This window comes from Oncorhynchus mykiss, chromosome 16 (assembly GCF_013265735.2).
Source record: "Oncorhynchus mykiss isolate Arlee chromosome 16, USDA_OmykA_1.1, whole genome shotgun sequence".
NCBI lineage: Eukaryota > Metazoa > Chordata > Actinopteri > Salmoniformes > Salmonidae > Oncorhynchus > Oncorhynchus mykiss.
This window is the reverse complement of record NC_048580.1, coordinates 17683676-17696438: the sequence shown is the minus strand read 5'-3', so window position 1 is coordinate 17696438 and position 12763 is coordinate 17683676. Positions and strand designations below refer to the sequence as shown.

The 12763-nt window shown below is 44.1% G+C and overlaps 1 protein-coding gene across 1 annotated transcript; it reads left to right on the top strand.

Moving 5' to 3' along the window:
* Positions 1-2356: 2356 nt before the first annotated feature.
* Positions 2357-11968, top strand: LOC110491480 (ATP-dependent RNA helicase DHX8). Its single transcript, XM_021564962.2, has 22 exons — positions 2357-2549; positions 2904-2989; positions 4344-4416; positions 5097-5188; positions 5312-5415; positions 5512-5874; positions 6005-6149; positions 6338-6541; positions 6639-6726; positions 6825-6922; positions 7036-7183; positions 7858-8039; positions 8155-8349; positions 8471-8656; positions 8751-8961; positions 9125-9447; positions 9600-9755; positions 9870-10007; positions 10111-10239; positions 10446-10642; positions 10751-10930; positions 11047-11968. Exons 1-22 carry the CDS (start codon positions 2399-2401, stop codon positions 11264-11266), a joined length of 3669 nt encoding a protein of 1222 aa, XP_021420637.1. The 5' UTR covers positions 2357-2398; the 3' UTR covers positions 11267-11968.
* Positions 11969-12763: the final 795 nt, after the last annotated feature.

Genomic DNA, 12763 nt, shown 5'->3' with positions numbered 1-12763 from the left:
CAGCTCCTAGAAACAAATACTGAGGCGGCTAATTCTAATGCTTACCCTATAACAATGCACTAAATCAAGATTTGGCACATCATTGTACACTTGTTGTTACACATCATGAAATGTATTGAGGCAAAAAAACAACAACAGACAGTAGCCTACAATTATCAAAATAGAACTCAATTGAATGAACATGAAATTGAGTTCAGTAATATTTAATTATATAGGCCTACTGTACGTGCGGCCTATACTGTAGGCTATTTATATTTTAATGCAGTTCTCTCTGTTTCCATTTTAAGCATTCATTTAACGTTTAATTTGTCCTTCGCTTGCTTAACAATTGAAAAGACATTGGCAACTTTGTATTTGTAGTCAACTTCGTTGTGATGTTATTGGCGGTCACAGAGAGACAGATAAACATCTTGATTCTTTGTTTAGCGCAGATCTTATTCCATCCCTTTACTTAGATTTGTGTGTATTAGGTAGTTGTTGTGGAATTGTTAGATTACTTGTTGATATTGCTGCACTGTTGGAACTAGAAGCACCTGCATTTCGTTACACTCGCAATAACATCTGCTAACCATGTGTATGTGACAAATAAAATTTGATTTGAAGTAGTACATCCTATCACCGATTTGAAGAATGACTACAATTAAGGTCATGTAGCAGTGTTGACCCCATTCAGAATGATAAAAAAAAAATGTGCTCATGAAACAGCCAACAAGGCAGCATCCTAATTTATGAGTCACTGAGGCTGCTATTGCATCTGATCAGCCTGGCAGGAATAGAGCTTACCCACTGGATCATAGGCATCAGCCTATAAGGTACTTTTAACGGCTAATATGCCTGCAAGGAGCTTTTCCCATGAAACAGCCTACAAGGCAGCATTGTGACTTCATCAGCCTCTAAAGCTGCTATTGAGCTGCTCAAGCTCTGAGGCTGAAAGCTAATCTAATCAGCCTGCCAGGAATGGAGTTCTGTACATGTAAATATTACCCATAAAACAGGAAGTGCCCATTATAATTATGCACATATCAGTTATGCAAGCTCACAACCAGCAAAAAATAACTAGCTAGCTACAGTAGCTAACTAACACGACTACCTAGCTAACTGCTAGCTCACAAGACTAGCTAGCCAAGTGAGCTTCTAGCTAACAAACAATCAGTGTAATATCAGTATAAAGTTGACTTAATTTTGAAAGATGCTGGCTACATTACATGTTTTACTCTATGCTTCAGCTTTCTGGATATGTTTGAACATGGCTCGTCGTCCCTTCATTCGATTGGTTCTGGTCTTGAGGGCGGCACGCAGCCTTGGAGACACTGTCACCTGTCAGGCGCTGTTCAGGGCTTAAATGCTCCACGAGCGTCCAGCTCGGGAATGGTTTTAGCACCACCAGGCGACAAAATTGAAGAACTACACCACACATAGTAATTTCCGGCAGAATCGGAAATGGTGTCATTCTCCATCATCAAAAAAAGTAATAGCGGCATGGCAGCAGCACCAGCTATCCACACTAAGACTGGTTATCAGATTTTGCCTTCAAAATAAAAGTCCACGGTAAAACGCTATGCATGTGATACAATATCAATATTTTTTTGCAGCTTTGCACAGAGCATAATGTTAAAATTATGTTAAAGAAATTATAACTACATGGGGGGAAAATTTAAACTAAAGAGAATTGTATTTTGGTTGTATTGCACAAACAACTTGCACTGTACAGGAAAAACAATATATTTTTTGTCCATAAAACCAGGGTCCAGTCTACTCTCTAAAGTCCCTAGAATACAAGAGTTTGAACAAAAAGTTATGTCATAGGAAGTGTTGCAGGACTTTTACTGTGGTCTAACAGCTTACAGTGGGGTGCCTGGACAATGTGGTACAATGCAAATCATTGTATATGCATTACATATGGGCTTATAATAATTTTAAAAACGATTATAGGTGCCGCAGGAAAAGTATTGTAGAATACTCAGTAGGGTCAGTAGAATCCATATATGGTGTCATTTCATGGGTCATTGAATGGAGTTTTGCTGGCTTTTTACTCCACCAAATCATGGAAAACATGTTGCCTAATAGAGCAAAAACTATTCTAGGTGGCTATGCAAAAGTTTTGTAGGGAATATAATATATTATTATATTTCATGCACAGTTATTTGCATTGGAGGCATTTATTTGACCATGGGACATGTTTTAAAACACATTTAAATCAAATGTCACTTAAAAATGAGCAAATATGAATAATTGTTCATGTTCAGAGAAGTATTTTTCATATTTCATGAATAAATACAGGTTATTGACACTGCTATACTATTACGTGGGGACTCTTATTTGACACGTTTACAAACTTCAGTTACCCGGAAGTACTTTTTTAGTGTCGCTGACGAGACACTTACCAAAAAAAAAATGAATGCTGCTGTTTTCTTCTGAACACAAAACAGTCTCTTGGATAATGTCACACATCGGCGATAACGAGCTAGAACAACTGGAATACCTCTCGTTGGTATCCAAAGTGTGCACAGAACTCGACAACCATTTGGGGATAAGTGATAAAGATCTAGGTATGTAAAACTGAAAGTGAACTTTCAATATAATATTTGTTAGTTGGCAATACAATGGCTAACAGCTAGCGACGCGTTAGCTAGCAGCAACTCGAGATCATCTTCTCGGGTAAACCAGCTAGCTATTAAACTGGCTAATGATTTCATTAGCGTAGCTAAGTTAGGTAACTAACTAGTAAACCGTGTAGTTGAGTTTAGTCAGCTAATAACGTTACTAACAACGATGCGAACTTTCTCGCTGCCGCTAGCTGACATGCTATAGTAGCCATTTTAGCGAGCAAATCAAAGCTACACTCGAAATGTTTAGGACTAGTTAACGTGGTTAATGTGGTTATTTTCTTTGCTGTTTTACAGCTGAGTTTGTCATCAGCCTTGCTGAAAAGCAACCAACATTTGATGGCTTCAAATCACTTCTGCTGAAAAATGGAGCAGAATTCACAGTAAGTTTCTCCAGCTTTCAAATCGACACGTTCTTCTCTCCCCTGATCCTTAGTGTAAAAGAGAAAGTAGTGCACTGTTATCAACTCTAGGAGGAGGAGGGGGGGGTCTATAAAATCTGTTACATATATATTTTTTTTTACATCTGAAAAGTACAATTGAGAATCAAGAAAATTGAATGTTCTGAGTCCATGTCAATGCTTAAATATTGTTTTAGGTCTGATTATTGTGTGTAATTCCACTTTAATTGAGCATCTGGCCCTTTAATTGCGCATCTAGCAAGTAAGGAATGTGCCATCTGTGCCGGTCTAGTGATGGTTCTGTACAGCTGCTGCTCATTTCATGGCAAAGTTTGCAAATAACAAGAAATATATATAAAACAATATGCTTACTCATGATATACTTCTGCTATACAAATTATATACACTACCGTTCAAAAGTTTGGGATCCCTTAGAAATGTCCTTGTTTTTGAAAGAAAAGCACAAAAAAAATGGTGTCCATTTGAAATAACATCAAATTGATCAGAAATTCAGTGTAGACATTGTTAATGTTATAAATGACTATTGTAGCTGGAAACAGCTGATTTTTAATGGAATATCTAAATAGGCGTACAGCGGCCCATTATCAGCAAACATCACTCCTGTGTTCCAATGGCACGTTGTTAGGCTAATTGATCATTAGAAAACCATTTTGCCATTGGAACACAGGGGTGATGGTTGCGATAATGGGCCTCTGTATGCCTATGTAGATATTCCATAAAAAAATATCCAGCTACAATAGTCATTTACAACTTTAACAATGTCTACACTGTATTTCTGAACAATTTGATGTTATTTTAATGGACAGAAAACGTGCTTTTCTTTCAAAAACAAGGACATTTCTAAGTGACCCGAAAACTTTTGAACTGTAGTGTACATCTGCCAGGTAAGCCGACTTTGCAGTTAACAGTTTATTTCTGTCAACCCACATCAACTGGCTACACACAGAGTGATAGACAAACACATGCACCACACAGACAGACGCGGGCAATATTGCTGGATATTAATTGGTAGATATTGTGTTAGATTTGGCTTTTTAAGCCAGTAGTGGCTAACCAGGGTTGGGATAATGTCAACGTTGCGTTGATTAGATAGTTGCTGGGAGCTTACGGGGTCTGATACTTGTGAGATTTGTTTATGACAGTTGTGCGGTGGAATACGTGAAAATTGCTTCTACTTTCAGAATTGTTTGGCGAGCCACTCATAGTTGGGCTGTGAGCTACTGGTAGCTTGCGATCGACCTGTTGGAGACCCCTGACCTAAATGGATGTTTATGGAACTGATATGTAGACGTAACATTTATTTTCCATCTTTCAGGATTCACTCGTCGGCAATTTGCTCAGACTTATTCAAACGATGCGGCCTCCACCAAAGGCATCTTCAAGCAAAGGTATGTGATCTGTATTCCACCTGTATCCTCTGATGTGATGTGTGCTTTTCACTTAGCGCACATTTTTGAAGGTATGGGCTGGGCTATGTGTACTCGGTGTACAAAACATTAAGAGCACCTTCCTAATATTGAGTTACACCTCGCCCTCAGAACAGCCTCAATTAGTCAGGGCGTGGAGTCTTCAAGGTGTCAAGCATTCCACAGGGATGCTGGCCCATGTTGACTCCAATGCTTCCCAGAGTTGTCATAGTGGCTGGATGACCTTTGGGTGATGGACCATTCTTAATACACACGGGAAACTGTTGTTTGTGAAAAACCCAGCAGCGTTGCAGTTGACACAAACTGGTACATCTCACACCTACTACCATACCCTGTTCAAATACACTTGAATATTTTGTCTTGCCCATTCACCCTCTGAACTGCACACATACACAATCCATGTCTCAATTGTCTCACGGCTTAAAAATCTTTCTTTAACCTCTCCTCCCCTTCATCTACACTGATTGAAGTGGATTTAACAAGTGACATCAGTAAGGGATCATAGCTTTCACCTGATCAGTCTATGTCATGGAAAGGGCAGGTGTCCTTAATGTGTTGTACACTCAGTGCATGTGCTATTGTTACAATGTTGTGGGCTTGATGATATGCTGAGTTGCTGACCCTTTACTCTGTGATTTTAGCCTTTGAACCTGTGGTCAAGCAGAAGAGTGACAAGGACAAGCTGAAGGAATTGTTTCCTGCATTATGCAGGCCAGACGATCCTGCTCCCAAGGTACATTTTGTTGTTGTTATAACCTGGTTAATTTGCAGGTGAAATGTATATTATAGGCTTTACTTTGTGGTTGACTTTGATCTGCTGACATTTGGCCTACCGTTTCGGACCCCCTCCCCCAAGGCCATATTGGATGAAGACGATGTGAAGATCGCCGACGCTGCCATGAAGGAGTTGGAGATGTTCATGCCCAGTGTGAGCAGATCAGACTCAAAGAGCAAGAGCAGGTAAAGGGCTTTCACCAGTAAAATTCTTATTGGTTTCAAGTGCAACGTTTTTCTCAGTTGTTACATAGGTTATGTGACCTGTTTTGTATTTCTCAGGTCGGACAAAAAGAGGAGGCACAGCAGAAGTCGGAGCCGAGACCGGGACAGGAGGCGGCGTCACCGTTCTCGGTCCCGCTCACGCTCTAGGTCTCGCTCTAGGGACCGGGACCGTCAGAGAGAGAGAGACCGTGAGCGGGACCGCGACCGTGGTAAGAAACGTGCGTCTCGCTGGAATGAGCGCAGCCGTACCCCCAGCCCCCACAGAGACCGAGACAGGGACACAAAGGAAGGCTCGGACCGGTGGAAGGACAAACACGTGGACCGTCCTCCACCAGAGGAGCCTACTGTAGGGGACATCTTCAATGGCAAAATCACCAGCATCATGCAGTTTGGCTGCTTCGTGCAACTGGAAGGGCTGAGGTCAGTAAATCAGTTGGGTTAATGCTATGTCGAAGGTCATTAGTTCAATAGTAATGGATCTAGTTTGTGTTTGAACTTGGTTTGCTTTTGAGTGGCCAGTGTTGAAAGCCTTATTTGTTTTGCATTGTAGGAAACGCTGGGAGGGCTTAGTCCACATCTCCGAGCTGCGCAGAGAGGGACGCGTTGCCAATGTGGCTGATGTGGTCCAGAAAGGTCAAAGGGTCAAGATCAAGGTGCTGTCCTTCACTGGCTCCAAGACCAGTCTCAGTATGAAGGTGAGGCGGGAATGAAGTCAAGGCCTACGGTCCTTTGGGTGTGATATACTATATGGAGCAAATGTGGTCTCTCAACAAGCTCTGATAATCATGATGGCAAAAAAAAAAAAGGAATTTGAAACTTTTGGAAAGGACTATGAAAGACCTTTCTGAATTATTGAAACACTTGTTCCCCTCTTGGTTTCCAGGATGTAGACCAGGAAACAGGGGAGGACCTGAACCCCAACCGGAGGAGGAACCAGGGCCCTGATGGTGAGGAGGAGAAAATCATGAGGAACCCCGACCGCCCAACCAACCTCAACTTGGGCCACGCCCCTGAGTTGGAGGACGACACACTGGAGCGCAAGAGGCTGACCAAGATATCGGACCCCGAGAAGTGGGAGATCAAACAGGTATGTGTACACGCGTAGCTTATCAAGACATCGTGCCTGTTGTTTTAATGTCATTTTGATCTAATCATGCTCTTTTTTTAAAATTATCTGCCCTCAGATGATTGCTGCTAATGTTCTTTCTAAAGAGGAGTTCCCTGACTTTGATGAGGAGACCGGTATCCTCCCCAAAGTAGATGACGAAGAAGGTAAAACATGTCTTTTGTTATTGTGTATAGAAAACCGGTGTCGGCTGAGATTCACATCAGTGCGTTGGGTTCTGAATAGCTTTGTGTCTTTCTTTCAGACGAGGACCTGGAGATTGAGCTGGTGGAGGAGGAGCCTCCGTTCCTGAGAGGACACACTAAACAGAGTATGGACATGAGCCCTGTCAAGATTGTCAAGGTATGTTCCCGTGTGGCCTTGACCATCCTACTTTCAAGGCAATTTTGTTTGACTGTTTTCTTCCTTTTTTAGTAGTGTGAACCAATGCAGCCCGCTCTGTTTCCCTTTGTCAGAATCCAGACGGCTCGCTGTCCCAGGCAGCCATGATGCAGAGTGCTTTGGCTAAGGAGAGGAGGGAAGTGAAGCAGTGTCAGCGAGAGGCCGAGATGGACTCCATCCCCATGGGCCTGAACAAACACTGGGTAGACCCCCTGCCTGACGGTAAGTCAGTGTGGAAGCATACAGTAATCCAAAACCCAGCCCGGTCTGAGCCACGACCGCCTACGTCAGGCTTCCTCCAGTGTAGCAGCAGTAGCCCTCAGGGTTAGCAGGGCTGGAGATGGTTATCTGCTTTCCTTTAGCATCCTAACAGGCCGGATAGAGTGGCCTGCTGTAGTGTGCTGTGTCCTAAATGACCCAGGGTGGAGGGTACCTGCCAGGGCCCTAGACTGGTCATCTGAAGGGATGGATGTTAAAGTGAATGTCCAGTGTTTCCAGATTTCTATGAAATATGACCTGGAATTACTTACAATATGAGTGAAATAGTTTTCCTTCCCAGTATGTTAAAAAGCAGCTTTCCTGTGTTGGAATGGTGTGGGTGTATACTGGTCATTAGAAATATTCAATCGAGTAGACTGCTGATTGGCTAGCTCATCCTCCTCTAGACCACTGATTGGCCAGCTCATCCTCCTAAGGAGTATGATATACTCTAAGGAAATGGCAAGCAATTTTGAAGCGGTCTGTTTGATGTGGGAGTTTTGTGTAGGAGGAGTTAACAACATTTATGTGGGTATGAGTTAACAGAATTTTACTTTTAAAAGTTAATATTTTCACTGGACAGTTACTTTAAATATCATGCCAATTAATTTCTATTAAACACACAACCTCTTACACAGTTGATGGGAGACAGATTGCAGCCAACATGAGAGGCATCGGCATGATGCCAACTGACATCCCGGAGTGGAAGAAACATGCCTTTGGGGGCAACAAGGCCTCTTATGGCAAGAAGACAGCGATGTCCATCCTGGAGCAGAGAGAGAGCCTGCCTATCTACAAGCTGAAAGAGCAGCTCATACAGGTTTGTGCAACAGTTAGCTTCTGTTACCTTGCTGGTTATTTTTATGTCAACATCAACTGTTTTTAATCATTTCCTGCCATCTGATTTTGCTCACAGCTGTACTCCACTATTACAGGCTGTCCACGATAACCAGATCCTGATTGTTATTGGCGAGACTGGCTCTGGGAAAACCACCCAGATCACCCAGTACCTGGCTGAGGCAGGGTACACCACTCGGGGGAAGATCGGCTGCACTCAGCCCCGTCGTGTGGCAGCCATGTCCGTGGCCAAGAGAGTCTCTGAAGAGTACGGTTGCTGTCTGGGCCAGGAGGTGAGTGATCGCTCTACACTGCATATATCTTAACACATGTGACCATGAGGCGATGTCTAACACATCTGATCGCAGAACAATGCTGATTTTAGTGATTTCTATCTTCGTTCATCCACTCCAGGTTGGATACACCATTCGTTTTGAGGACTGCACCAGCCCTGAGACAGTGATTAAGTACATGACGGATGGTATGTTGCTGAGGGAGTGTCTGATAGATCCGGACCTTGGCCAGTACGCCATTATCATGTTGGATGAGGCCCACGAGAGGACCATCCATACCGACGTACTCTTCGGTCTGCTCAAGAAGGTATACCAGGGCCTCGTTTCGCCTTGACTTGAGGCTCTAAACATCTCTACAATGTCAAGGAGACACAAACACCCTTCTCCTCTCTCTCTTTCAGACGGTGCAGAAACGCACGGACATGAAACTCATTGTGACTTCGGCCACACTTGATGCCGTCAAGTTCTCTCAGTACTTCTACGAAGCGCCCATCTTCACCATCCCAGGGCGTACCTACCCAGTGGAGGTGCTCTACACCAAAGAGCCGGAGACAGACTACCTGGATGCCAGTCTCATCACCGTCATGCAGATCCACCTGACTGAGCCCCCGGGTATGGTTTTAACATGTTTTATATCTAGTCTATAGTCAAACTGTAATTCAAAGTCGTTGACCTAAATGAAAATCCATTGCTCTAAAATGTCAGGTTGAGATTCTACCTTGATTGTCAACAGATATCAACCTTCACTTTGTCCTCTCTCGCTTCTTCTTTGCAGGTGATGTCCTGGTGTTTCTGACGGGCCAGGAGGAGATCGACACCGCTTGTGAGATCTTGTATGAACGGATGAAGTCACTGGGACCTGAAGTGCCTGAACTCATCATCCTACCGGTCTACTCCGCCCTGCCCAGCGAGATGCAGACCCGTATCTTTGACCCTGCTCCCCCCGGCAGCAGAAAGGTCGTCATTGCCACTAACATTGCTGAGACATCTCTGACAATCGACGGTATCTACTATGTGGTGGACCCAGGCTTTGTGAAGCAAAAGGTGTACAACTCCAAGACTGGTATTGACCAGCTGGTGGTGACCCCCATCTCACAGGTAGGCTGGTTAATCACTCAATTCATATTCTAAATGTTTCCCACATTGTAACCCCTCTGCCTGTCTAAATCCCTTTGCGTACCTTGCAATTAGGATTTAGTATACTAAGGGCTTCAATGTAACCTCTCTGTTCAATGTATCTTCTCTGTTAGGCCCAAGCCAAGCAGCGGGCTGGAAGAGCTGGAAGAACTGGTCCAGGGAAGACCTACAGGCTGTACACAGAGAGAGCCTACAGAGACGAGATGCTCACCACCAACGTGCCTGAGATCCAGAGAACTAACTTGGCCAGCACGGTGCTGTCTCTCAAGGTATGCACACAGTAACAAAAGTGGCAATCTTCACTGTGATTATATATACTTGTCTGCGCAGACCTACTCATCCGGTGTCACCCTCTCACCTCCCTCTCTCCTTACTTTCTTCAGGCTATGGGCATCAATGACCTGCTGTCGTTTGACTTCATGGACGCGCCACCCATGGAGACGCTGATCACGGCCATGGAGCAGCTCTACACTCTGGGGTCTCTGGACGATGAAGGGTTGCTCACTCGCCTTGGACGCAGGGTAAGGTGGAGTTTAGAGCCCAAAAAAAGGAGACGATTGTTAAGAAACGTGACAGTGAGGAATCACGACCAACTAATGAATCCTTCCCATCTCGCTCTGTCAGATGGCAGAGTTCCCTCTGGAGCCCATGCTGTGTAAGATGCTGATCATGTCCGTCCACCTGGGCTGCAGTGAGGAGATGCTCACCATCGTCTCCATGCTGTCTGTGCAGAACGTCTTCTACAGGCCCAAGGTACAGCAAATCACGGGACTCATAAACACTGAAATAGGGTTCTATCGCTCCTCTGGGAATCCTGATTAGATGTTGTTTTCTTTGCAGCACAGGTTACTGTTGTGTTGAGGTTTACCATTATGGGTGGAGAACTCACTGAGGCAGTTCTACGGTGTACCTTTGTTTACCATTTGGTGACTAACAGTCCTTTTTATTCTCTGTCTCAGGACAAGCAGGCCCTGGCTGACCAGAAGAAGGCAAAGTTCCACCAGGCCGAAGGAGACCACCTTACCCTGCTGGCAGTGTATAACTCCTGGAAGAACAACAAGTTCTCCAACCCTTGGTGCTACGAGAACTTCATCCAGGCCCGCTCCTTGCGCAGAGCCCAGGACATCCGTAAACAGATGTTGGGCATCATGGACAGGTAGTACCCGCTATCCATTCGACAATGGAGTTAATTGTACGTCTGACAAAGACACCTCACAGGACATCTTCTCACACAAACCCAAAACACTTTTTGACCTGTTTTCAGACACAAACTGGACGTGGTGACTTGTGGAAAGGCCACAGTGCGTGTACAGAAGGCCATCTGCAGTGGTTTCTTCCGGAACGCAGCCAAAAAGGATCCCCAGGAAGGCTACCGTACCCTCATTGACCAACAGGTGGTGTACATCCACCCCTCCAGTGCCCTGTTCAACCGCCAGCCTGAGTGGTGAGTCAACACTCTTTTCTGATAACCATGGGGACTAAAGGATTAGTCACTAGTTTTACATTGAATGTCAACTGTTACTGAGACATCTTGGACATCCTTATCCTCTTGCCCCATAGGGTGGTGTACCACGAGCTGGTGCTGACCACGAAAGAGTACATGAGGGAAGTGACCACCATTGACCCACGCTGGCTGGTAGAGTTCTCACCGGCCTTCTTCAAAGTTTCCGACCCCACACGCCTCAGCAAACAGAAGAAGCAGCAGCGCCTCGAGCCCCTCTACAACCGCTACGAAGAGCCCAACGCATGGAGAATCTCCCGCGCCTTCCGTCGGCGCTAGAATGTCTATCCTGTATCTCCACACAAAGGAAGAGATGGACACAGTCCTGTATCAGTTGGTAGAGAAATACCGTGGAGAGACATTGTGCCTGTGCCAACAGGCCTCACTAACTCTTACTTATTGGTCAAGCTGAGGCATTGTCTACTTGTTTTAGACGTGTAAATGATGTGTTTTGTGTCTGCTCAGCTGATTTTATTCAACCACTCATTTTGATCTGAGGTATTGGTAGGCCTAATTCTCTCTTGATCTGTATAGAAGACGACTAGCAAAGTGAGACGGTTAAGGGGCCAGGTCATTGCTTCCCCTGTCCTTACAGGCTTATTTGGGTAATATGAGTCAATGTCTCATCCCCATGAGGAGAATCAATCTTCTATCTGAGCATCAAGGACAACGAAGCTGTTTTATTTGTTCGTTTTACTTGAATGTCACATCTGACCTGTGGTGAAAACTTCAGAAAAAGGACAAATTGAGTAGGAAGGGGACTGGGTAGTAATTTGAAAAGTGGGTGAATGTCTTTGTCTCAGAGCACTGTTCTCCTAAAACAGAATTTAACTTTTATAGTAGGCTATCTTTTATAAAAAGAAGGGAAATGGATGGAACTATGTACTCGGACATTGTCTTTATTTAGCTTTGAGTGATTGTTTCACTGTGCTAATGTACTCCTTACACTTTCTGCCCTCATTAAATATTGTATTGCTCTCATTGTTGTCAATGTTTCATTTAGAAAATGTAATTGGCAGCCACACTGGTGTAGGTTAAAATGGTCATATTGACAATGATTTTAGCCCCACCCGGTGACACAATTGAAGTATTACACACAGAACCCAGAAGTGTGATCGAAGTTCAAAGTTTATTATGTAATTTGCTTGTTGTCAATGGGCACGTTCCTCTGCCCAGGTGTTGCTGACACATGCTCGATCTTAGAACGCCTGGATAGGTATTTTACATATTAGCTAACCACATGTTTTATTGCAATCTGGTGCCTGGTGTGGCACTGGACCATTAGTTGATGCATGTAAAATCAGAGAATGGGAACGTGACCAAAAATAGCGTTTTTTCTGAAAACAAAACATATGCTGTTGAGCAGTGGTGTCAAACTCATTCCATGGAGAGCCTGGTTTCTGCAGGTTTTAAATTTATCCTTTCAATTAAGCCCGCGATAACCAGGTGTGGGAAGTTCCTTACTAATTAGTGACCTTAATTCATCAATCAAGTACAAGGGAGGAGCGAAAACCCGCAGACACTCTGCCCTCCGTAGAATGAGTGACACCTGTGCTGTAGTGAATGGCAGACTTCAGAGTTGAAGAACTTAAATGCCCAGTGCAGTCAAAAATGTGATTTTGCTGTGTTTTATATTTCCACACTATGAGGTTGGGATAATACTGTGAAAGTGATAATGTCCTTTTAGTGTAAGATCTGTTTGAAATGACTGCCAGAAATGTCATCCTGTTTTGGTGAGATGGGACTTTTGGCATCCCTGGTGCCATCACCAGGTGG